The sequence below is a fragment of the Eleutherodactylus coqui genome, chromosome 4, assembly GCF_035609145.1.
Source record: "Eleutherodactylus coqui strain aEleCoq1 chromosome 4, aEleCoq1.hap1, whole genome shotgun sequence".
Taxonomy (NCBI): Eukaryota; Metazoa; Chordata; class Amphibia; order Anura; family Eleutherodactylidae; genus Eleutherodactylus; species Eleutherodactylus coqui.
In genome coordinates this window covers 233,781,470-233,808,404 of record NC_089840.1, presented here as the reverse complement: position 1 = coordinate 233,808,404, position 26,935 = coordinate 233,781,470, and the positions used below count along the sequence as shown (strand labels likewise).

The 26,935-nt window shown below is 44.5% G+C and overlaps 1 protein-coding gene across 1 annotated transcript; it reads left to right on the top strand.

Annotated features, from left to right (window-relative positions):
- The first annotated feature begins 7,126 nt into the window (after window positions 1-7,126).
- On the top strand, window positions 7,127-23,857 carry NSMCE4A (NSE4 homolog A, SMC5-SMC6 complex component). Its single transcript, XM_066600867.1, has 11 exons — window positions 7,127-7,362; window positions 9,244-9,324; window positions 10,620-10,750; window positions 12,495-12,646; window positions 12,732-12,831; window positions 15,258-15,348; window positions 17,129-17,223; window positions 18,223-18,271; window positions 19,922-20,013; window positions 22,226-22,297; window positions 23,497-23,857. The coding sequence occupies exons 1-10, from the start codon at window positions 7,224-7,226 to the stop codon at window positions 22,274-22,276; spliced, it is 981 nt and encodes a 326-aa protein (XP_066456964.1). The 5' UTR covers window positions 7,127-7,223; the 3' UTR covers window positions 22,277-22,297; window positions 23,497-23,857.
- The last annotated feature ends 3,078 nt before the right edge of the window (window positions 23,858-26,935 follow it).

Sequence of the window (26,935 nt, the reverse complement as noted above, 5' to 3'; positions counted from 1 at the left end):
TGCTTTATATGCAGTTACTATATAGGTATAGTCAGGAGTGAGGAGGTATTCCCCTTGTACTGCTTTATATGCAGTTACTATATACGTATAGTCAGGAGTGCGGAGGTATTCTCCCTGTACTGCTTTATATGCAGTTACTATATACGTATAGTCAGGAGTGCGGAGGTATTCTCCCTGTACTGCTTTACATGCAGTTACTATATACGTATAGTCAGGAGTGCGGACATATTCTCCCTGTACTGCTTTATATGCAGTTACTATATACGTATAGTCAGGAGTGCGGAGGTATTCTCCCTGTACTGCTTTACATGCAGTTACTATATACGTATAGTCAGGAGTGCGGAGGTATTCTCCCTCTACTGCTTTATATGCAGTTACTATATACTTATAGTCCGGAGTGCGGAGGTATTCTCCCTGTACTGCTTTATATGCAGTTACTATATACTTATAGTCCGGAGTGCGGAGGTATTCTTCCTGTACTGCTTTATATGCAGTTACTATATACGTATAGTCAGGAGTGCGGACGTATTCTCCCTGTACTGCTTTATATGCAGTTACTATATACGTATAGTCAGGAGTGCGGAGGTATTCTCCCTGTACTGCTTTACATGCAGTTACTATATACGTATAGTCAGGAGTGCGGAGGTATTCTCCCTCTACTGCTTTATATGCAGTTACTATATACGTATAGTCAGGAGTGCGGAGGTATTCTCCCTGTACTGCTTTATATGCAGTTACTATATAGGTATAGTCAGCAATGCGGAGGTATTCTCCCTGTACTGCTTTATATGCAGTTACTATATACGTATAGTCCGGAGTGCGGAGGTATTCTCCCTGTACTGCTTTACATGCAGTTACTATATAGGTATAGTCAGGAGTGCGGAGGTATTCTCCCTGTACTGCTTTATATGCAGTTACTATATAGGTATAGTCAGCAATGCGGAGGTATTCTCCCTGTACTGCTTTTCATGCAGTTACTATATACGTATAGTCAGGAGTGCGGAGGTATTCTCCCTGTACTGCTTTATATGCAGTTACTATATACGTATAGTCAGCAGTGCGGAGGTATTCTCCCTCTACTGCTTTATATGCAGTTACTATATAGGTATAGTCCAGAGTGCGGAGGTATTCTCCTTGTACTGCTTTATATGCAGTTACTATATACTTATAGTCAGGAGTGCGGAGGTATTCTCCCTGTACTGCTTTATATGCAGTTACTATATAGGTATAGTCAGGAGTGCGGAGGTATTCTCCTTGTACTGCTTTATATGTAGTTACTATATACGTATAGTCAGGAGTGCGGACGTATTCTCCCTGTACTGCTTTATATGCAGTTACTATATACGTATAGTCAGGAGTGCGGAGGTATTCTCCCTGTACAGCTTTATATGCAGTTACTATACAGGTATAGTCAGGAGTGCGGAGGTATTTTCCCTGTACTGCTTTATCTGCAGTTACTATATACGTATAGTCAGGAGTGCGGAGGTATTCTCCCTGTACTGCTTTATATGTAGTTACTATATACGTATAGTCAGGAGTGCGGAGGTATTCTCCCTGTACTGCTTTATATGTAGTTACTATATACGTATAGTCAGGAGTGCGGAGGTATTCTCCCTGTACTGCTTTATATGCAGTTACTATATACGTATAGTCAGGAGTGCGGAGGTATTCTCCTTGTACTGCTTTATATGCAGTTACTATATACGTATAGTCAGGAGTGCGGAGGTATTCTCCCTGTACTGCTTTATCTGCAGTTACTATATACGTATAGTCAGGAGTGCGGAGGTATTCTCCCTGTACTGCTTTATATGCAGTTACTATATACTTATAGTCCGGAGTGCGGAGGTATTCTCCCTGTACTGCTTTATATGCAGTTACTATATACGTATAGTCAGGAGTGCGGACGTATTCTCCCTGTACTGCTTTTCATGCAGTTACTATATACGTATAGTCAGGAGTGCGGAGGTATTCTCCCTGTACTGCTTTATATGCAGTTACTATATACGTATAGTCAAGAGTGCGGAGGTATTCTCCTTGTACTGCTTTATATGCAGTTATTATATACGTATAGACAGGAGTGCGGAGGTATTCTCTCTGTACTGCTTTATATGTAGTTACTATATAGGTATAGTCAGGAGTGCGGAGGTATTCTCCCTGTACTGCTTTATATGCAGTTACTATATAGGTATAGTCCAGAGTGCGGAGGTATTCTCTCTGTACTGCTTTATATGCAGTTACTATATACGTATAGTCAGGAGTGCGGAGGTATTCTCCCTCTACTGCTTTATATGCAGTTACTATATACTTATAGTCCGGAGTGCGGAGGTATTCTCCCTGTACTGCTTTATATGCAGTTACTATATACTTATAGTCCGGAGTGCGGAGGTATTCTTCCTGTACTGCTTTATATGCAGTTACTATATACGTATAGTCAGGAGTGCGGACGTATTCTCCCTGTACTGCTTTATATGCAGTTACTATATACGTATAGTCAGGAGTGCGGAGGTATTCTCCCTGTACTGCTTTACATGCAGTTACTATATACGTATAGTCAGGAGTGCGGAGGTATTCTCCCTCTACTGCTTTATATGCAGTTACTATATACGTATAGTCAGGAGTGCGGAGGTATTCTCCCTGTACTGCTTTATATGCAGTTACTATATAGGTATAGTCAGCAATGCGGAGGTATTCTCCCTGTACTGCTTTATATGCAGTTACTATATACGTATAGTCCGGAGTGCGGAGGTATTCTCCCTGTACTGCTTTACATGCAGTTACTATATAGGTATAGTCAGGAGTGCGGAGGTATTCTCCCTGTACTGCTTTATATGCAGTTACTATATAGGTATAGTCAGCAATGCGGAGGTATTCTCCTTGTACTGCTTTTCATGCAGTTACTATATACGTATAGTCAGGAGTGCGGAGGTATTCTCCCTGTACTGCTTTATATGCAGTTACTATATACGTATAGTCAGCAGTGCGGAGGTATTCTCCCTCTACTGCTTTATATGCAGTTACTATATAGGTATAGTCCAGAGTGCGGAGGTATTCTCCTTGTACTGCTTTATATGCAGTTACTATATACTTATAGTCAGGAGTGCGGAGGTATTCTCCCTGTACTGCTTTATATGCAGTTACTATATAGGTATAGTCAGGAGTGCGGAGGTATTCTCCTTGTACTGCTTTATATGTAGTTACTATATACGTATAGTCAGGAGTGCGGACGTATTCTCCCTGTACTGCTTTATATGCAGTTACTATATACGTATAGTCAGGAGTGCGGAGGTATTCTCCCTGTACTGCTTTATATGCAGTTACTATACAGGTATAGTCAGGAGTGCGGAGGTATTTTCCCTGTACTGCTTTATCTGCAGTTACTATATACGTATAGTCAGGAGTGCGGAGGTATTCTCCCTGTACTGCTTTATATGTAGTTACTATATACGTATAGTCAGGAGTGCGGAGGTATTCTCCCTGTACTGCTTTATATGTAGTTACTATATACGTATAGTCAGGAGTGCGGAGGTATTCTCCCTGTACTGCTTTATATGCAGTTACTATATACGTATAGTCAGGAGTGCGGAGGTATTCTCCTTGTACTGCTTTATATGCAGTTACTATATACGTATAGTCAGGAGTGCGGAGGTATTCTCCCTGTACTGCTTTATCTGCAGTTACTATATACGTATAGTCAGGAGTGCGGAGGTATTCTCCCTGTACTGCTTTATATGCAGTTACTATATACTTATAGTCCGGAGTGCGGAGGTATTCTCCCTGTACTGCTTTATATGCAGTTACTATATACGTATAGTCAGGAGTGCGGACGTATTCTCCCTGTACTGCTTTTCATGCAGTTACTATATACGTATAGTCAGGAGTGCGGAGGTATTCTCCCTGTACTGCTTTATATGCAGTTACTATATACGTATAGTCAGGAGTGCGGAGGTATTCTCCTTGTACTGCTTTATATGCAGTTATTATATACGTATAGACAGGAGTGCGGAGGTATTCTCTCTGTACTGCTTTATATGTAGTTACTATATAGGTATAGTCAGGAGTGCGGAGGTATTCTCCCTGTACTGCTTTATATGCAGTTACTATATAGGTATAGTCCAGAGTGCGGAGGTATTCTCTCTGTACTGCTTTATATGCAGTTACTATATACTTATAGTCCGGAGTGCGGAGGTATTCTCCCTGTACTGCTTTATATGCAGTTACTATATACGTATAGTCAGGAGTGCGGAGGTATTTTCCCTGTACTGCTTTATATGCAGTTACTATATACTTATAGTCCGGAGTGCGGAGGTATTCTTCCTGTACTGCTTTATATGCAGTTACTATATAGGTATAGTCAGGAGTGCGGAGGTATTCTCCCTGTACTGCTTTATATGCAGTTACTATATAGGTATAGTCAGGAGTGCGGACGTATTCTCCCTGTACTGCTTTACATGCAGTTACTATATACGTATAGTCAGGAGTGCGGACGTATTCTCCATGTACTGCTTTATATGCAGTTACTATATACGTATAGTCAGGAGTGCGGAGGTATTCTCCCTGTACTGCTTTATATGCAGTTACAATATACGTATAGTCAGGAGTGCGGAGGTATTCTCCCTGTACTGCTTTATATGCAGTTACTATATACGTATAGTCCGGAGTGCGGAGGTATTCTCCCTGTACTGCTTTATATGCAGTTACTATATACGTATAGTCCGGAGTGCGGAGGTATTCTCCTTGTACTGCTTTATATGCAGTTACTATATACGTATAGTCAGGAGTGCGGAGGTATTCTCCCTGTACTGCTTTATATGCAGTTACTATATACGTATAGTCAGGAGTGCGGAGGTATTCTCCTTGTACTGCTTTATATGCAGTTACTATATACTTATAGTCAGGAGTGCGGAGGTATTCTCCTTGTACTGCTTTATATGCAGTTACTATATACTTATAGTCAGGAGTGCGGAGGTATTCTCCCTGTACTGCTTTATATGCAGTTACTATATACGTATAGTCAGGAGTGCGGAGGTATTCTCCCTGTACTGCTTTATATACAGTTACTATATACTTATAGTCAGGAGTGCGGAGGTATTCTCTCTGTACTGCTTTATATGCAGTTACTATATACTTATAGTCCGGAGTGCGGAGGTATTCTTCCTGTACTGCTTTATATGCAGTTACTATATAGGTATAGTCCAGAGTGCGGAGGTATTCTCCCTGTACTGCTTTATATGCAGTTACTATATACGTATAGTCCGGAGTGCGGAGGTATTCTCCCTGTACTGCTTTATATGCAGTTACTATATACGTATAGTCCGGAGTGCGGAGGTATTCTCACTGTACTGCTTTATATGCAGTTACTATATACGTATAGTCCGGAGTGCGGAGGTATTCTTCCTGTACTGCTTTATATGCAGTTACTATATAGGTATAGTCCAGAGTGCGGAGGTATTCTCCCTGTACTGCTTTATATGCAGTTACTATATACGTATAGTCCGGAGTGCGGAGGTATTCTCACTGTACTGCTTTATATGCAGTTACTATATACGTATAGTCAGGAGTGCGGAGGTATTCTCCCTGTACTGCTTTATATGCAGTTACTATATACGTATAGTCCGGAGTGCGGAGGTATTCTCCCTGTACTGCTTTATATGCAGTTACTATATACGTATAGTCCGGAGTGCGGAGGTATTCTCCCTGTACTGCTTTATATGCAGTTACTATATACGTATAGTCCGGAGTGCGGAGGTATTCTCACTGTACTGCTTTTTATGCAGTTATACGTATAGTCAAGACTGCAGTCGCCATGTGCTCGCACCCCTGTGAATGAGCCCCAACAGGGGCCGGTGTACAGCTACAGCATCGTAACATGCAGAAGTACGTGGTTGTTTAAATATATATATAGTTAAAGGCAATGTGAAGACGTTTCCTGAAAATAGGTCCACAGCTGATGCCCGCTGCTTGGCACCTGACTGATCAGCTGTTCTGGCGCCCACTGACTGGGTATGGTGCAGAAGGAGATCGCTCCAAGCCATATAGTGATCGCTGTTAAATGCAGGCTGGGGTCGCATTACAGTCAATGACAGCTGCACTTGCAGTTACCACTATCCAGAGGTTGGAGGCAGGGGCGTAGGTAAAGGCTCATGGGCCCGGGTGCAAAATTTATTTGGGGCCCCCCAACTTCTATTAACCCTTAATGCAGAGGCGTAACTGGAAGCTCCTGGGCCCCAAAGCAAAACCTGTAACAGGGCCCCCAACTATAATGCTTTATTCATAGTACTGGGCTCCCTATATGGAGAAGAGAGGCCATGAGGGCCAACTAAGGGTCCTGGGCCCGGGTGCAACGGCATTCCTATAGTTACACCAGCAGTCGGAGTGATCCACTTCTACTCTGAGTTTTCCCAGGGACATCTGATCAGTCGGGTTCTGAGTAGCAGATCCCAGCAGATCCACTACTGATCTATCCTGACCATAGGTCAGCAATAAAAAATTAAAAGTCCCAATATAGAACTAAAAACGGTAACAATAAAAGTCGTGTATAAACTTTTTTAAAATAAAATTTTATTAAAAAAGAAAACAAAAAAAAACAGTAAAAACCAAACACGCCTGCGGTATCCTCCCCCTCCCCCCCTGTGCCTCCCACTACTCAGCTGCACCTCCACACATACATCCTACGGCCCCACATGTGCATTTTATTCACCCGCCTGCCACAATTGCCCCAAGCATCCATGTTCCCCAGAAGCACCCTGTCCTCCCCATGTGCTTTTCAATTCAACAACCCCCAAAACACCCATTCCTGAACGACCCCCCCCCCCCAAGCGTACAGCTAGCCCTCACACAAGACCCCCCAGCAGTCCCTCCCCTTCCCTCTAGAGGCCGCATCTACTATTGAACACAGAAACCTACCCCCCCCCCCCCCCCCCGCGGCCGCATATTAACATCTTCATCAGCACTTGTGAATCAGCCAACCCAAACAACCAATCAGGTTGAATAAGCCAATATCAAACAACCAATAAGGTTAAATCAGCCAACCCAAACAACCAATCAGGTTTCTGGAATTGCAGGAATACGGCAGGAGTGCTGATGAAGATGTTAATATGTGCCCGCCTATGTGAGAGAGTCACGTAACTGGGGGCTGTCACCTGACCCGCTGACGTCAGAAAGTCCCTCCCACCTCCAGTTGTCCCGGTACAAGCGGCGGTAACTTGCAGCCACCGCCGACCAAGATGTCCCGAAGGAGATCGTCGTCCAACGAGGAGGAGAACGAGGACCACGACGGCACCGAGGACTTTGAAGCGGAACAAGACGATGGAAACCGACGCCAAATCCGGCATCAGTACCGGGAGCTGATGCAGAGCATGCAACGTGAGGGGCGCGCGGGGCTGTTGCCCGTAGCAACCACTTCCAAAGTGAAAGCTGACCTCTTATTGGTTGCCGTGGGCAATGATCCCGCCTCCTGTGTGGTTACCATGAAGATAGATGCTGCTGTGTACCCCAATGTAGTGATGGAAAGGAATACGGCTTTTAAGGGCGCAGTCACACCGGTGCAACGGTGCCGCATATTACCTGCGCAATTTGTTTGTGCGTTTAATACGCAGGGAATAGAAGCCGTAGATTTGAATGGGCGCGTTCACAGGAGCTTCCGTAGAAACGCATTGAAATCAGTAGGAGTGCGCGAATATGTGCAAAATACATGGGAAATTGCGCATTTATGCACTAAATGCGATTCCGCACGTTTATTTTTGTGTGTGCAAATGCAGTGTATATGCTCATGCAAAAACAAGCTGGAGGGGGCGGAATATGCGGCGCACGCCCGTGTGACTGAGCCGTGGGGGGAGGGTTCACGCATAGCTTTTTTTAAAAGAAAAACCGCAGTATTTTTTTCCGGAGGTTTTTATTGTTTTTGCTGCACTCCGGCTACCTCCACACGGGCGAGCGCGATAGCGGACTGTAAACCCTGTCCCTATATCGCTCTTGTGAACGTGCGACGTACCCGCGGATGCCCTTTACATCGCATCTGTGAAGCTCCGCCCCTCTTGCACAAGTTTCAAGCTCTATAGGGGATCGGAAGTGTTTTTTACCGGTCTGTGTGATGCCGGCAGAGACCACGTACGGCGGTGAGTTTACCACGCATCTCACGGTCATGCGCAGTGTGACTTTTATCTTGTTTTTTTTTTTTAAATGCGCCACTCTGTGTCGTAGCGGATTGCGTATGTATCATCGCCCGTACGCCATGTATTACGTATGGACAGCATTGCCCACACTGCCCATACAAACGTATTGGGCGCCGGCTGCGTGTGGCGATCTTGTTTCACGCGTTTCGGTGCGCTAATGTGAACGAATCAGTAAAAGTCTGTTTTCTTTCCCCGCGTGCCATGTGCCCATAGTATGTGCCGACATCACAGTCGTGTGGATGAGCCTTAAGACTAATTAACCCTTTACTGATAGACGATTGGTAAAATGAATTGATCAATTTCTGAAAAAACGGACTCAAAAGTGACAACCAATATGGCCGCCCTTCCTGCTGTCCCTTTTGTAAATCTACCCGTTGCGATTGATTAGTTTGGCAGTTTCTGCATCTGTGCTGGACTATCAAACCCAAGAGGAACGGCACTTCTTAAAAACGTTTGACTTATTAGAAGGACATGTCAAAAGTTGTGATCAGCGGGGGTCCCGGTGCTGAGACCCCTGCCGATTGGTTAAAGGAACCAAACTCAGCGCTCATTCTTCACTGCCTGTCGCTCCTCTCAGCAGCTGCAATCAGACACATAGACTTCAATAGACCTCTATGAGCCTGTCTGCACCCGCCGGGAGGAGCCGACGGGCAGTGAACACCGTCAGAGGGGTCTTGGGCAGCGCTTCAGGCCCGTCAGTCAGCGATCAGCGGTGTCTTGGCACCCTGACCCTGTTGATTTGAAACTTTTCACATGTCAAAAGTTTTTAAAAAGTTCAATTACTCTTTAAGGACTACCTCGCACGAGCGTAATATGCAGTGAATAGAACCCGTTTATTGCAATGGGCTCATTCGCTTGAGCGCGTTGCATCTTGGTGCGTATTGTGTACCGTAGAAGCCCAATGAAATCAATAGGTGTGTGTAAGTATGCCGAAAACCTGCGTATTCATCGCCTATCTACGCACATCCTCTTTGGATGGACTCCTAGTTCGTGTGAAAAAATGTCCTGATTCTCGCTGGCACCTTCTGGCGGACATGTTTAACCCTTTGTTGTGTCGCTTCTTTCTATGCAGAGAATAGAGAAGACCTGCTGAGCTCCAACAATAACAAGCTGACGGACGCTCTTCAGGCGGCCAACCAGCTCTTCGCAGTAGGTAAGTTACCACGAGGTGCGGCTGACTGTGTCCTGGGAGGGGAGAGTAGCCGGCCACTGGCCACCTCGGAGCGGAGGCCGCTCCTCCTCAAGCATAACATACAACATTCCCCATGTCTGCTGAACAAACGCGACTGAGTAAGGCCGGCTTCACGCAGGCGAGAAAATCGTGGGAGATTTGTGCGTTGCGAGACGCACAAATGTGAACCCGATTTTCATACACATGAGCGATTTGTATCCCCCCTGCATGGCAACACAATGTGATGCAGGGAACAAACCGCAGCAGGTTTTATCTGTCTGCGTGTTTTCGCATCGCACAGCCCATTGTTGTCAGTGGCAGCGCCCGCCCCATTGAAGGGGAAACTTCACCATCCTCTGCCGCGGCTGTGACGGGGATTTCACATGGTGGGGAGCGAGATATGGGGGCGGGATTCACGGCCCCATATCGCGCTCGCCCGTTTGAAGCAATACACATTAGAGGAACGACCGGTCCTGCTGACGTTGGTCTTGGGCTCTATGCACATCTACGTGGGGGGCTCCATTCATAGCCTCTAGCGTAGATCTGGCATGAGATGCTGGCCAAATAGTCATTGGCCAGCATCGGAGAGGTGCAGGAACCAGCAAAGCCCATTATGGTCAATGGGGTCCTTTCGGCACAGTTTAGTTCCATTATTTGACGGATCCGTTTATTCAGTTTCTCTGCTGCCATTACGGAGCATGGAGTCCCTAGCCCAGATGTGAATTTAGCCTTAAGGCTCCTTCGCGCAGGCGATTCTGCTCGTGGCTGTTCGCACGCAAAACTCCAGATAATATAACCCATTGACTTCAATGGGTTTCCTCATATTCTACGTTTTTGAGCGCAGATTTCCGTTAGAGGGAAAAAAAATAGGCCACTTGCATTTGCACATCCGGGGCTCAATAGGAGTCTATGGCGCTCGCATGGCGTGTGATCTGCATGCCGGTGCGATCCCTTTTTAAAGCATTTTACTATTGGAACTATCACAAGAAAAACAAATGGAAATCTGATGGAAAGTTGTTTTTTATTTGCAAAAATCCATCGTACACACATGGAAATTGCAATGAAAATAGAGATGAGCGAGCACGCTCGGTTAAGGCAGATACTCGAGCGAGCATTGCTCTTCTCGGGTAACTACATACTCGTCTGAGCAAATGCGGGGGTGCAGCGGCGGGGGGGGGGGGAGAATGAGAGATTACTGCGATGTAATTTTCGGAGCCATGTGAACGCAGCTATTAAATAATCACAATTAAAATACAAATGTGTGTTTTTTCTTTAAGTTCAAAAACCCAGAGAAGCGGCACTGGATGCTCAGTTACTCGTTTTGGCAACCAATCTTGGGAAGGAAAAGGCCAATCAGCTCCAAGCAGACATGACGGTCTTTGATCCAACTTCGTTTGCTGAGGACCTGGTATGTTATATGTAGCCATCGATGGATCATGTGCGGTACGGCCCATTACAGATGTCCATAGGCACTACATGTTTAAAATAATGAAAAGTTACATTCTCTCTTTCTGACTCTGAATGAACATCCTCTAGCTATTAAAGGGGTGTCCTGGGCTTTTTGAATTGAGGACCTATCCTCTTGATAAGTCATCAGTAGGTGATGAACGGGGGCCCGTGGCTCTTGCCCCTGTCTGTTAGCTGATTGTCTGGACCTCTGTCAGTGCAGTGGGCTGGATGTTATCAGTGGTCGGAAGCAGACTTAACTGCCATTGAAATCAGTTGGAGTTCAGCCTTTCTCTTATGGTCAGGACTGCATGTAACGTCCTGACCATGACAGAAGCAGGAAGTACAGTAGAAGTGTGACGCTCCCATTGGTTTCAGTGGGGGTGAAGCTGGCGCTCACACTTCCTGTGGTGACCACTGATGACAACGTCTAGCCCGCTGCACTGACAGCGGTCCAGATGATCAGCTGATGGACGAAAATCCTGAGCAGTAGTCGGCATTGTTCTAATTCAACTACATAGCGTGATTATGTAGTAGATTCATACTCATCCCAGTGGACGTTTATATCCTTGACGCCTTAAAACCAGGCCTTAATTTATATGCTTGAGGTCTTAATTCGCACTTAAAGCCAACTAGGAACCTAATCGTCTCTGTAAATCTCTGATCACAATATTGGAAAATCACCGCATTTAAACCTCTTGGCGTTCCTGAGGAGCCTATTTATTCTTATAGGAAAACCCAGGTCATCGCTGCCCCCTCTGGAGGAGTGTAGAATAACGCTTACTACATTCTGCAGTCGTATCTAGTGTTGAATTTGGAGTAATCACATGTTGTACTAGTTGTGTTCAGCTATTTAAATTGTTCTTGTTTGATTGTATTTTGCAAACAGCTGAAAGTTTGTAAATTTGGAAAATAAACCTAATTTGCAACGGGGTAAAATATTTTGGCTCGCAACTGTGTACCTAATGTGGCTCAATTTTCAGTGAGTTTTCTGAGGTGCAGTTGTCGATGCAATGGCCAAGCCTCGCCAGTAGTTACACCGATATGCAATCCTCTGCAGTTTTTGGGCGGATGACTCGAGTAGTCTGTTCCTGTGTATGATTGAAAGCACTGCTATGGCATAGATGACAGACTAGTAGTTATTAGTATTATTATATAGTACCAGTGTTTCTGGTGGTGCAATGTGCCACTCATAATATAATATAGGTGAATGACCTCATCACATCTAACTTACTGAAGGACATGTGATGATGTCACCGTCGTTATCAGGGGAGGAGATCAGAGATCCGATGATTCAGCTGCTCGCTGAGTTGAAATTGTGTTCGCACTGAAGGACCTGTGATGACGTCACAATCATGCCGCCAGGGGCGGAGCATGTAACTTACTCGATGAAGGACCTGTGAGGTCATGTGATCAGGGACAGAGCATGTAACTCATTCAGTCACTCACGGACAAGTGGTCATTAGTACTTTGATAATCATATGTCGCAGACCTTCAAGTTGAAAAAGTGCATGTCTAATCTTAAACTGGAGGTCTGTTGGAGAATAGCAGACGAATTGATTGATTTTTGTATCCATGTACTTGCAGCAGTTAGCAAACCAATTGGCCAGTCTTGTAATCTGGATGTAATGTGGCAGAGTTACCCTGGCTCTAAACATGTAAATTCTAGAAATAACAGCCATATCCCATATTATGATTTCTTGCAGCTTTCATTCATGGGCATAAATCGACTAGAAAATCCAGACAGTGACAGTGAAGACGAGGGTTGTGCCAAAGGATATCTTGGGGCAGATGCCTGGCAAAAACTGGGATCCGAAGCTAATAAATACTTCAGAAGAACCCCAACGTTTTATTTTATGTGAGTTTTACACTGCTGTCATTAAAAAAAAAAAGTGTTTTACACCTAAAGGATTAAAATGAAGCTCTTACTTTTATTCAAATAGGTTAGGCTCCTTTAAGACTGAACCTCCAGTTGTACGTCCAAAGGTTGAACGACACAAGAGGACTAGCAAAGTGGTGGAAAAAGTAGCGATGCCAGCGCAGGTTTGTAGGATTTTCTAAAATGACACTGGGGACCTGAGAATTATTTCATTTCCTTTTCTTATGCTTCTGTTTGTGCATATTGCTGCCTTTACCAGCAGGAACAGTATATGGTCAGGCAGACATTCAGTGTATTATCTATTGCTGCCCTTTTGGTGGTCAGTAGATTAACCCTTTTCAATCCAATTTGTATCCTGGTTTTCCTAGGGGGCTTACTCTTTTTCTGCCGTTATACAACAGCGCTATCTGCTGGCTAAAGGCAGTACTGCATGAGGTGACACGTTGGATAGTCTCCGACAGCAGAGAGGCTGGCAATATACAGTAAGAGAACCCCGACGGACCTCTTCGAACATCAGAGCTGTACAGCATTAAATCATAATGTCTTAAGACGGCAGACTGTGGATTGGAAAGCGTTAACTCGATAAGGACCAAGCGAAGTAAATATATGGCAGTTGGTCCTGGGCTTTAATCCTTCACCATAATAAAAATACGTTGCGGGATCAAAGCTCCTACAATCTAGCAGGAACAGGTCAGGTCCTTCGCTAATAGTGATAGCTGAGGACCCAGAGGAGAAGACAGATGCCTCTTTTCATCGGATAGCCCCACCCTTTCCTTCTTCATTTACTTGATCTCACATTCCTCAGCAGCCTGCTGAGAAAAGTGGTGCCTCTAACATGCTCCTCACACATCCAACAACTGGCATTTTAGGAACGGCTTCGAATCAGGGAAGCTCTGCCTGGTGGCTAGTTCCCCTTCTCTATTGCTTCTCCTGCAGTGCTCCTAGCAGTATACCATGTACCTGTGCAGAAACTCACCGTGCAAGGCAGTTGGACTGTTCCTTCTGATTAAACGTGTTTGAACTACTGGTTATTCTCCTGTTGCTTCAACACTTTGCACCCCAGCTAGCAGGTCTCCCTATTTGGGTCCAAACTGTCAAGGCGATAGCCGTTGTGTACATAAAACATCAAGGCGAGACCATCTGTTCTTCAGTCATGATAGAGGCAGTGAAGATCCTGACATGAGCTGAAGATCACCTTCCAGCACTGTCGGCGGTCCACATTCCAGGTGTGGACAATTGGATAGCTGGTTTTCTACAGAGGAAGACTGTCGACCTGGGAGAATGCGAGTTACATCCCGACATTTTCTAAACACTTTGTCAAAAATAGGGTCACCCTGATGTCGATTTGATCGAGTCCAGAATGAAACGCAAGCTCCCAACCTTTGTGTCCAGGTCTCGGGATCCCCAGGCTTGAGCAGTGGATGGACTGGTAATTCCCTGACCAACTTCCAGTTCCCGTCCATCCTCATTCCATTTCCTGTAATCCCACGTCTTCTCAAGAAGATCAAGATGGAGGCGATTCTCATCGCTCCAGACTGGCCTCCACGTGCGTGGTATGCGGATCTTGTCTATCTGCTTGTTGACGCTCTGTGGCGCCTTCACCTCAAGAAGATCTTCTCTTATGGGGAACCTTCTTTCACTTGAGTTTGTCCACATTTCGTTTAACGGCCTAGCGGTTGAACCCGCAATCCTGAGAGCCCGTGGGTTTGCGGAACCCATTATTCAAACTATGATGAAGACTAGAAAGCCCTTTTCTTCTAGGGTTTACTGTCGTGTCTGGAAGAACAGCGCAACTTTCATCCTATGCGTTTTCACTATCTTGCCTTCTGTCCTTTCTTCAGGAGGGTGTGGACGTGGGCTTGGGCCTCAGCTCCCTGAAGGATCAGGTGTCCATTCTGTTTCAATGCCTCCTGATTTCTAATTTGGCCATCCATATCTTCAAGAGACTGCTCACGCTGCCCTTCCATATCGTTCTCCTGTCCCATCTTGGAACTTCAATTTGGTACTAGATGCGATGCAGTCTCTTTAAAACGTTACGCAACATTTTTAGTAATCTTTGTCCTTGAAAATGGCATTTTTGGTTACGACCATGCCGTCGGGTTTTCTAAACTTGCAGCCTTATCGGCCAAACCTCCATTCACCATCTTTCATTCGGACATGGTGGTTCTGTGCCTGCCTTTCTACCTAAGGTGGTATTGGCCTTCCAAATCAATGAGGACATCACCTTACCTTCGTTCTATCCCTCTGCCACTCATCCGAGGGAATATTCTGTATAAATTGGACCTTGAGAATATATCCCAGATGTCTTTATTCAGACGAGACGTGGCCTTCCGGCTTCCCTTAAAGCCATCCTATCATGCTAGATCAGATCAGCAGTGGTGGATATCAATGAATACGCTCCAAGTTATACAGAATCTTTTCCCATAAACTATATATCGACCTGTTCAGCTCCCCCTCCTGTGTTACATGCTGCATGCAGTTTGGGTAGTATGCTCAAGCTGACAGATTCCCTTTAACACATCCAGAATTCACTCAGGATAGGCAAACCTGAAGTCAAATCATGTGAGGAAAATGTTTTCTCTTTTTGTAGCTGAAAAAAATGGAAGAGTCTCACCAAGAAGCAACAGAGAAGGAAGTCGAAAGGATTTTAGGGTTCCTGCAGAGTTACTTTGAAGATGATCGTAAGTGTGAAATATTCACTTTTACCACAATATTGTCATATAGTTTTGTTTATTGCAAACGCAATGAAAGTGACATTCTGGAACTAGCACAACATTTCATCCCAGGACCGGAGGCGGGAGGTTATATTACTTGCGGTTGGTCTTCCATGCCATTGTTGCACAGCAAGCTCCAGACCCCATTTTTCTTTCCAAGCTGGCCACCACAATCTTCTAACTATCTTGTGTGCCACCTTCTGGTTGGCCAGCGATAGCACATGAGCAATGCTGGCCAGCCAAAGAGCAGGTAGAGGGCATTGGTAGTCTAACACTACCCGGACACTCTGGATTAGATACTTGGAAGATTGTGTTGACCATCTTGGACGACCCAAAATGTTTACCGTAATTGGCAAATCAGAGGGAGCTAGAACTCATGATAGGCAGGGGTCCCAGAGGTGGGGGCCATACCTATAACACTTTTATGGTCTATGCTGTTGATGTGCTGGAAAAGTTCAGATAGGAATACCCCTTTTTAAAGGGAAGTTTCAGAAATTTACTTAATGGAAGTAAACCCAGGGAAATAAACGATGTAAGTCATCATGTGATGTGATACACAATAAATGTCTGATTATTAGAGACATGAGCACTGGGATTCCTTCCAATCCCAAGTGTATGGGGGTTCCTGGTCCCTTGTTTCCGTTGAACTGTTGGCCATGCAAGTACAGTCAATTCCTGCTATTGTGAGAGTAGAAAACTTGGTATGACAAACATTTGCTTCGTTATATCGATATCTTATAGATGTTTATTTTGAAAACCCATTTATAGTCAAACTGTCACAAAACAGAGCCCATTAAAGCATTTGTATCAGAATTGACTTGACCACCTATCCTACATTGATCTCCCATTCCTCTTTACGCTGCCCCCCTTCTACCCCCACGCTCAGAAGGAGGAGCTTGAATGATGCAGTGGCTGTATATGCACGCTGCCGCTCCATTCATTTTCAGTGGGGCTGTTGGAGATAGCCAAGCTCTTGTACAGTTTGATTGAAAATGAATGAATTGGCACCACTCTTGCTTGTCCAACCGCTCCATTCCAGCTTCTCCTCCTTGAGGGCGAAATTGAGGAGGAAAGGGGAACACAGGACCACCATACTTGGGATCAGTGGAGGTCTCGGAAGTGAAATCCCCCACCCACCAGATTTTTGTCACTTATACAGTGGATAGGTGATAAAGTCAATTGTGGAAATAACCCTTTAACCTGGGGCGTGTTGCGGCTGCCCTCGGGAGAAGCGTTCACCCGGGGCATGTCGCGGCTGCCCTCGGGAGAAGCGTTCACCCGGGGCATGTCGCGGCTGCCCTCGGGAGAAGCGTTCACCCGGGGCATGTCGCGGCTGCCCTCGGGAGAAGCGTTCACCCGGGGCATGTCGCGGCTGCCCTCGGGAGAAGCGTTCACCCGGGGCATGTCGCAAACATGGGAGATTAAAAAAAAAAAAAAAAAAGCCAAACGCATAAAGATAGAATATGCTGTGATTTATTTTTTTCACACCATATAGCAAGAGTGAAAACATCGCAAATGTGAAAGAAACCATTGAAAATCATTAGTTTTATAATTCTGCGTTTTTAATCTCGCATCACACAGTTTTTCTCGCCCGTGTGAAACCAGCCTTGGTCCGTGAACAAGGTGTTCTGTACATCTTTATGCTTTTATTCCTGGGTGACCTACAACATTGTAGTGTTTGTGCAGAATGTGAATACAAGCTCCTCGTGTCCATATCCTAATCTTGACTTATTTTCTTTTCTTGCAGCGGACACGCCCATTTCCTTCTTTGATTTTGTAGTTGATCCGAATTCCTTTGCTCGTACAGTTGAGAACATCTTTCACGTTTCCTTTATTATTCGGGTGAGTTTTCCTTTTTCTTCCCATACAAAAGAATGTTTGGTCTTTCTGCCAATAGTTGATGCATCATTAGATCTGTTACGGAACACGTGTGTGTGTGTGTGTGTGTGTATAATTAGAGATGAGCGAGCGTACTCGTTAAGGCAAATTACTCGAGCGAGTATCGCCATTTTCGAGTACATGCCTGCTCGTCCGAAAAGATTTGGGGGCAGACGGGGTGAGCGGTGAGTTGCGGGAGTGAGCAGGGGGTAGCGGGGGTGGGAGGTGGGGGAGAGATCTTCCCCCGTTCCCCGCCGGCCCCCGAATCTTTTCGGGCAAGCAGGCATGTACTTGAAAATGCCCATACTCGCACGAGTAACTTCCCTTAACGAGTACACTCGCTCATCTCTATATATTATATAATGTGCTGTACAGTAGCACTAGGCACTGACAAATTGAATTTATAAACAGTCTGTCACTTTTTTCTATGGATTGCAACATTGATAGTCGTTGAAATATAGCACAGGGGTCCATTGTTCTTAACCCCGCAGGTGGGACCTGAAGCCTTAAAAATAGTTGGCAAACTGCTATAAATGACATCACCTGCGGTCTGGACAAACTGGTATTACAAATTATATGAATAAAGCACAGGAACAATCAAAAAGTTTGTGCCAACCTGTAAAATGATCCCCTATCCATATAATATTGGACAGCTTTCTGATTGGTAGGGAGTCAACCATGGGTCTCCCACCAGTCATATAATAATGGCAGTCTCTGAACAAATAGAGCGGCGGTCGAGCATGCACACTCACATTCCATTCATTTCAGTAGGAAGTGCAAGTGACCATCTAACTCCGGCAGTCCCATGCAGCAGCCATGTTTGACTGACACTGCATTCATTCAGGGACCTTCGGGATCGCTGGGGGTCCCAATAGTTGGACCCACAGAAATCGGAAAGCACTCGCCTATTTTATCTATAGGAAAAAACCTTTAACTTTTTTCTTATTTTTTTTTCTTTTAAAGGATGGCTTTGCAAGAATAAAGCTCGATCATGATAAATTGCCAGTAATCGGTAAGGCAGTGTTCCACAGTACCAAATGTGAAACAAGCATAGTACATTTATTTTAAATTGATGTTTATGGGATTTCTTATTGTCTGGTTTACATACATAAAACCCCGTCTCATGGAGCCGTCGTATTTACTCCGAAAGCCTGCAGTAATTTGCCTCCTATGCCATAGTTAAGGCCTGTTTACGTGGGAAAACCGTCAGACGCATAAGCGCGCGAGAGTCGTTCATTAATTCGAGGTGGAGCCGCCCGCCAGACTCCATTCACTGCAAGCAGGCAGTCATGCCAAGATTGAACGACTCCTGTTTACACTGAGCGAGAAGTCGCTTCGTTTCAGTGAGACAATGTGAGTAGCAACTACTGAGTGGTTCTGGCTCAGTGCCCTGTCGGTGGCCGTGAGTACACGGGACTACTAGTGCCGAAAATCGCTGTCTGGGCGATAATTGTAAAGGGCTTGTGTGTAAAGGTGCCTTGAACATACCTGCTTACTTTGTTTATTTTACAAGATGTGCCTTAAACAAACTTTTTGCTTAAATCAATAGCAGAAGCAAATCTAAGAAACCTTGTGATCTTTTAGAGCTAATCACTATTCACCACTCTCCACCTCCTGCCCTGATCATTCACTTTACTGCTAATCCATCTCTTTTCAAGGCTGATTTTATCATGGCACTGATAAATCTGGTTACATGCTGTCTATATAAGAAAGGAGATGTGAGAAGGAGAATGGAGCAGGTGCAGAGAGAGATGGAGACGCTGCTGAAGGCTCTAGTAAGGGATCAATCTCGCCCAGTCCTGGATTTACAGCTACGTAAAGCTGTAGAATGTCCTCCATGCTACTGCTGCTTGTGGCAAGAGATGGGGAGCAGGATCTCCTCTTCTCTATGTATGCGGTATATAGAAAACCTCATAGAAGCTAGTCTATACCCATCAACTTAGAGAAAAGGGACAATTAGAAATGGAACCTGCAGAGGGGATAACTTGTGAAAAATGCAGGATACAAGTCATGTAATGGCCAGGAATAGTGCTAATCCTCAGACACACAGTTGTCTATTCTGAGATGTCAACGGTTTAAAACAATTACGCGTTAAACAAGTCAGAAGTCCGCACATCTGTCTTAGTAAATACATGTAATCTCCGTTAAATGAAATTCCGGAGCCTCTTTTCTTAGACCTTTGTTGTGCTGCTCCTTTGTTATTCCTCCAGAAAAAGTATGGTGAATCCACAAATTGGGTGGTTACCATACCTCTTGTCTAAGGGATGTGTCCTTGAACTCCAATACAATTCCAGGAGTAATAATTGAGGGACGGTAGAGATCTAAGAAAATATGTTCCAGAACTACTATTTTTAGAGGACACGCTGTCGTTATGAAACTTTTAGTAGAAACCAACATGGACTATAGATGGCTGTCCTGTAATTTGTTGTAATGAAACCATTCTATATCAGTCATGGTTGCAGTCGCTGAAATACCTGATAAACCGCTGTCTGTGTATGGATTCTGGCTTGGCTTTTAATTCCCAGTCAGTGTTACAAGGCTTGTATAAAGAGTCTAACATTGATTTGCAGGAATAGATTCCTTTCAATAGGTGGCGCTGCAGAGGTATTGTTCCATTTCTCTTATTTCCAATTTAATGTTATTCACTACTTTCTTTCACCAGAGCCCATAGCTCAAGACAGCGAGTCACAGGTTGACAAAGATAACCAACCTAGATATCAAAGCGTTATCAGTCTAAGCCATCAGGACTGGAGGGTAAGTCCATCAAATTTTACCTGTACAGAAATGGTGTTTGGGGGTAGGGCGGAGGGAGATGTTCTAAATTTTGCTGAAGGGTCGGTTAATGCTGGCAATGATACAAGCTGACTTAACTGTTGGGAATGCGAGGGGGGCGGGAGGTGGGAAGGGGGTTAGAAATGTAACTTTATGTTTGAAAATAAATGTCAAAACTCAATAAAAAAATTAAAAAAAAGCACTTTCAGGTTTTTTTTATTTTATTTCAAAGTGCATTCGCCAAATATCTGCTTTTTTTTCATGCTTCCTGGGTGGTATACTAATTTCTTCTACAAGGGGCTCTCTCCCTCTTCTTTAGTAAAACACACCCTTCTCGTTGTTGATCGACATCACCAGCATACCCTACGCCGCACTTGGGTATTGGACACGGGCTCAGTCTATGTTGAACACGCAGCATCTCCAACACTGGAGACATCAATCAACAGCAGAAAGGACATGTTTTACTAAAGACTGGGAAGAGAGCCTGGATGAGTTTGAATGAAGAACCCCCCCATTGAACACTTTAGAATAAATGAGCATATCACACGAAGAAGGAAATATTTGGCGAACCGATTTTCTGTGAAATTTTAAAAAAGTTCATTTAATTTAGGCTGTGAATCCCACATCTTCTGATAGCATTACTTGCTAAAGTTAGAACTGGGTGACGGACTAATAAGGGAGCTGTCATAGCAGTAATTGCTTTTTGCAAGGGGTTGCTTTAGCCAGCTAGACACATTTTATGGCGTGACTGGCCTGAGCCTGCCAGAGTGAAAGCTGCTACTTATTACCAGCTCATTGAAGAGCTCCAGAATGGAGGACCACCTCTCTATGACTGCCATATGCCTTAAAAAAGCCGCACGCACAGTCATGACAAATCCTCTTAAAGTGTACCTGTCGCTACTAGCTGGAGTCTCAACACCTGGATTCCCACCAAAGTAAAGGCCGATTTAGACCCAACGATTAGCTCCCAAAATTTGCTCAAAAGCAATCTTTTGAGCGAGAATTGTTGTGTCTAACGCGCGGCCATCGTACAGATTTCGTTAACAATTCGTTCATTGTTGTCTTTCAGCAAGCTGAAAGACAATGATGAGCCTTATCCGTGCCGCTGACACTATTGTGTTTTTGGAGCAGTTAGCTGGTATACAGCTGAGCGCTCTGAGTGGGGTATGAAGAACACAGCTGCAGTGCTGTCTTCTGCATACTCCTGCTGTGTTCTCCGAGCGGGACAGCAGCTGAAACGGCTGAATACAGAAGACAAACTGCCCCGCTTGTCTTTTGCAAACCCCACTTAGAGCGCTTAGCTGTATACTAGCTGAGCGCTCTGAGAAGACAACAGCTGTATAGAGAAGAAAGCGGTCCCGCTTGAGTTCTGCATACAGCGTGAGCCTTTATTTACACACTTATGCAAAGTGAACGCTCAAAACTGTCACTCAAACTACTGTTTGAGCAAATTTTGAGCAATCATCTTGCCGTGTAAATGCACACAACGATTATCGCTCAAGATGTCTTTTGAGCTAATTTTGAGTGATAATCGTTGTGTCTAGATGGGCACTCCTCCAAGAACAGTGCCTCTTTGGCTGTGATCGGCTCTGTTTGACTCTCTTCTGAGAGTGGAGGGAGCGGTGTACAGGCTCATACAGTGTTGGAGTCCTAACTAACTGCTGGATTAGATACTTAAAAAAAAAAAAAATTTACATGAGAGAATTAGACTTGTATATAGAAATTCAGAGGAGATTGTTCCCTTTAAAGGAGTTTTACTGGACCAAATGAATGGAGCAGCAGTTGAACGTGCAATGCTGTCGCTGCGTTCATTTCAATGGGACTGCCAGAGGGAGACAGAGTTCAAACTGCTGTAACTGAGGAGATCCCAAACAGCTGGTCGGTGTAGTAGCCTATTGTATACTGCTATCAAAGCAACATGGGTACATGCGTCTGCCTGTAGCTATTCATTACCTCTATGATAACTGTCGCTGATTAGAAAATATCCTGATTCAGTCTTTAAGAAATACTCTTCTATTTAACAAAAATTTGGCAAGAGTTGTTAACTTGTGGGTTAGACATTCCCTATACATTGTGGGATGTTTTATGCCTTTTTGGTCAAGTATAAAATGTTGTGTAGACCCCATCAGTGCACATCTCTTGTAAGTAGAACATGTGGCCCTTTTCACTAACTAAATGAGTTTCTTTCCCCAAGGAAATTGTGGAAACCTTTGAAATTACAGAACCGATGATCCCTCCCCCATGAGCGGCTCCGCTCCGCGCTGCGGTAAGTAGTTCTCTAGTGCAGATTATGACGGTTACTTATGAACTGATGTTTTACAGTTCTCGAATAGGTTAGCTTTTAATGCGATCAAAAAAGTAACCAGATCCACAAATAAGTCAGCCGTGGTGCGGATTGTAAATATGCAGCATGTCCATTTATGTTGTGGATTTTTGGTACAGAATTTACTCCTTGTAGTGCAAAAGATGACCTCTGCGGCAAAACTACAGCCGACATGTGAAGGGAACAACTCAAAGTTCATTGTTAGAGGAGTGGTACCAGAATCAACTTTTATTACCCATGAGTGGGAGTCTCAGCGCTGACACGCCACTGATCAGAGTTTTATCACCTATCCAATGGATAGGCGATAAAGGTCGATCATGGTAAAACCTCTTTTAAAATATTGTGTCAGCATTGGCTCAAAGTGACCCTCCAGTTTCAGAACAAAATGGGTACCTGCCCAATAAGGTTCGTCTGGACACGGCAGATGGGCCCACATGCTTTAATCAAAATTTGTACTAAGAACCTTGCCTTTTTATGCTGTTTGTACAAATAGTTGTGCAATTTTGTTCAGACATTCAAGTACTGCGGCAATTGTTGCAGCCATAGCTTATGTGTACCTTCACATGTAATTTGCTTGTTCTGCTCTGGTGCCGGAGGAACAGGAGGGGTATATTATCTGGGTTTCACTTTTGGCTGTACAGAATGGCCAACACAGTCTTCCTAATCCTACCTAATATTGCATTGGTAGTGATTGACTACCAATGCACTACGCCTGATCTTTGATTGGCCAAAACTGTTCACATGATCAGATAGCAGTGCACAGTATGCATTAGTTAGTAAGTTGTCCTGTGACTGGAGGGTCCCCTCAACACCTCTCTGGCTCCTGTATTTTAGAGTTTTAGACAGATTTCTCTTTTTCTAAAGGCAGGAAATACTGTAAAATTAAAAACAACTATTATTACTCACCCATTAGTTCCACTTTGGTCTCTGTTTATCCCTCTGTACTGTCGTAGTCCATCGCTAGCCTCAGCGGTCTTGTGTTGTTCATACATGCGAGGATGTGCTGCACATGATCAGCTGCCGGGCAGCAAACCGGTCTCTAACACCAGGGCAGCTGTAAACATGGCTCCAATCCTCAGCATACTAGAGTAGTGTAACGTTTACTGTACTGATCTGATAGTCCTGTCTTGTCATCTCTTTAGGTTTGGACACGCCTGGTACGCCAAATATCACCGCCATTATTCCAAACTTATGTAAATTCTGTATGCAATGAACTGCAGACCGTTTTATTATGTATATAGCATGTACATATGTTTAAAACATTTTATAGCCTTCTTTATGGGGCGTTTCCCTATGTTACCTGAATCCAGACAACCCCTGTAAGTCAACTGTCCTATCACCAGCAGGTTTCATGGCTTGGACAGATATTTATTTTGCATCTGCTGTCTTTTTTAAAAAAAATTTTTTTAATTTTTTTATTTTTTTTCACATTTTTGTTAATTCTGGAAAATATTTTGTGTTCTGAGATTTAAAGTTGCAATAAATAAGTTTATATTGTCTGTAGTCTGTTGTGTTTCCTTGTATGCTGGACATCATCCCTGGCAACTAACTAGTGGGCACTCCACCACCACCCAGGAAGTCCCGGCGGTGATCAGATGTCGCAGAACTTTTTTACGTAGAACGATTATCATTCAGAAAAAAAACACTCAGTGCAAAACTCCCTGATCGTTCGGTGTAAACGCGGCAAACGATTGAACGACAAGCGATAATTCGTTCACTTGTTTCCATTTTAGGCCAGTGTCACACAGGCGTAAGCATATTTACGTGCGTGTTTGCGAAGTGGACATTGCATATTTGCACACGCAAAAAACAACTATACTCATTTATTGAAATGTGCAATTAGTGTAATTAGTTCAATAGGTGCAAATCTGCAGGAAAGTAGAGCATGGTGTGTTATTTTGTTTTTGCGCAAGAAAAAAAAAAACGCTTACATGAACAAACCCAATAGAGAATGGGTTCTAGGGTCAGAAACACTATGTTTTCACCTTAGGGAGAGCAACTATACTATAAACTAAGTGAGGGGACTCAAATGGCCATGCACGCTCCTCTGGGTAATATGCAAATAAGGGAGATGGAATAAATCCTCCACAGTGCCACCTAGTGAAATGCAGCATTCCTTCAAGCCAAAGTCAGACTTTTTATACAAGCCTTGTAACAATGACTGTGAATTAAAAGCAAAGCCAGACGCCATGTACGGACAGCTGTTTCAGGGTTTTTGCCCTTCATCAGTGTATAGTAGGAGTCTGGCTTTGCTAGTGAGAGGCCTGGGATGGGGGTCAGTCTTTGGCTTGAAGAAATGCTGCCTTTCAATAGGTGGCACTGTGGAGGATTTATTCCATCTCCCTTATTGGAATGGGTTCTGTTCGCTGCGCATAGCATAATACATTGAACACTCACGTGCATCGGCCTTATGCAGTCATAAAAATCATTATTCAGTCATTGCGTGTAAAAAGCGATCACTCAGTCATTCCCATTCAATGGCGCAGTCCTTTGGAAGACCAACGATTGAGTGAAGAAACTAATAACAAAAACATTTACAGGGTTATCTGTGTATGTAAAGTGACTGCATTTTTAAAACAAGAAACTCTGTTATCGTTCGCTCGAGTGGACGATTTATCGTTTCGTGTAAAAGGGCTATTCGTTACACTCAGTTGCAGGTAGCATTTCCATGATGTCTCTGCGGCATGAAACTGCTGCCTGCGCAGAAGAGTGGAATATTCCGTAGTGTTCCCTCCTAGGAGAACAGGATGCTGTGGAAACCCTTTTGTATACCGGTTACATTTTAATGGGAGCCCTTTAGGATGGCATTATATGGGTTAACTTGTTTGGATTGGCCATGCCAGACAATACAGTTGGCCAATGATTCTTCAGTAAGGTCCAGCTGCTTGTCCCGGGCACCAGTCCTTAGGAAATCTATAAACTGGCCACCCACCAGGGTGTGAGTGTTGTAATGTTTTGGCGTTCCAGAAAACTATGTTAACCCTCTTATTTACAGCGCTGTATCTGAATGGGAGTTAAAGGGGTTTTCCCGAGACTAGAGGAGGGTCCTGAAAGGGAGACCTGAAAAGGGATTTTCCTGGGAAATACTATTGATGATGTAACCTCAGGGCAGGTAATCAATGGCTGATCAGCTAGGGTCTGCTACTTGGGATCCTGACCGATCAGCTGATCAGGCACCCAATACACTGGTATGGAGCAAAAGCTGCTGCTGCTCCGACTGCAGTGTAGTGGCCGACGCTTGTAACTGCAGGTGCAGCTGTCATTGATTGTAATGGGATGTGTGAATGCAGTTGGAAGCGCTAGCCACTACACGGGTCAGAACAGTAGTTTTTGCTCCGTACCCCTGTATATTGCAACGCTGACAGCAAGTTCCAGATCAGCTGCGTCCCGAGCGACTGACACCAGCTGATCAACTGTTAATGCCCTATTTCCCTGAAAAACCCTTTTCATGTCTTCCGGGACCCTTGTCTATTAGCACAAAACATCTACAAAGAGTGTCTTGGGGACTTAAGAAATCCTGCTGCAAAGTATTTACCGTATACCCCCACCCATCCATTCGTCATGATTAGAGAAGGGCAGTGAGCCGAGTGTGCTTGGGGGGCGGCGTGGGTAGCGGGGGGAGAGATCTCTCTCACTCTCACTGCCCCCCCTGAGCACGCTCGGACGAGAAGGTAGTTACTCAAGAAGAGCGATGCTCTGACCTTGCCGAGCGTGCTCGCTCATCTCTAGTCATGATGTACTTTTGTTAAATTAAAAAATTTGTGACCACCTTTCCATTCACCTGCCACCTGGATGGGGCAGCCGGCATCACTGCAGACAAGACTTACACAATCAGACTCTGCTACTGAGGATGTCACTCTAGTCACTGTCAAGTGACTCTAAACCCCCAAGAAGGTGTTCTTCTATTAATGTGTCTTAGTTGTTAGCACTTTTGCCTTTTAGTACTGGAGTCCTAGGTTCAGATACCATCAAGGGTAACCTCTGCAAGGACTTTGAAAAACTTTTATCCAGGTGTTGCCCTTGATTAGATTTGAACTTACAACTTCAGCAATGCAAAGCAGCGCTAACAACTGAGCCACCACACCTGTCCTTTTTGCTCCAGAAAGAGGAGAACTTGAAGAATATACACAAAGAGCACCTGAATATACCATGCAGGTGTTGCTCTTGGACAGATTTGAATATAACACTCCAGTACTGCAAGGCAGCAGTGCTGACAAGTGAGCCACCACACCTCTTCCGAAGGAGGAGGAGTAAACGCAAAAAGAACATAAAACCCCCTCTGGATGTTGATCTTGTACAGATGTGAACCTAGAACTCCAGTTCTGCCAGGCAGCAGTGCTAACAACTGAGCCACCATACTTTTTTACTCCCTTCTCCAGAGGAGAAGGAGAAGAACAAGAATAAACATAAAGGGAAACACACAAACTTCATGCAGATGCTGTCCATAATTATCCTAGAGCCCCAGTGCTACAAGACAACACCGCTAGTCACTGAGCCATCAAGCTTCTTCCCTGGAGTAGGAGAAAAATAAGAATGAGAAGATCTTCTTTTCCACACTGTCCAGCACAACTGGAGGATGTC

Coding starts and splice junctions, on each gene's coding strand:
- NSMCE4A (XM_066600867.1), top strand. CDS start 7,224: ATGTCCCGAAGGAGATCGTCGTCCAACGAGGAGGAGAACGAGGACCAC. Junction 7,363..9,243: donor GCTGATGCAGAGCATGCAAC/GTGAGGGGCGCG, acceptor CTTTCTATGCAG/AGAATAGAGAAGACCTGCTG. Junction 20,014..22,225: donor TAAGCCATCAGGACTGGAGG/GTAAGTCCATCA, acceptor TCTTTCCCCAAG/GAAATTGTGGAAACCTTTGA.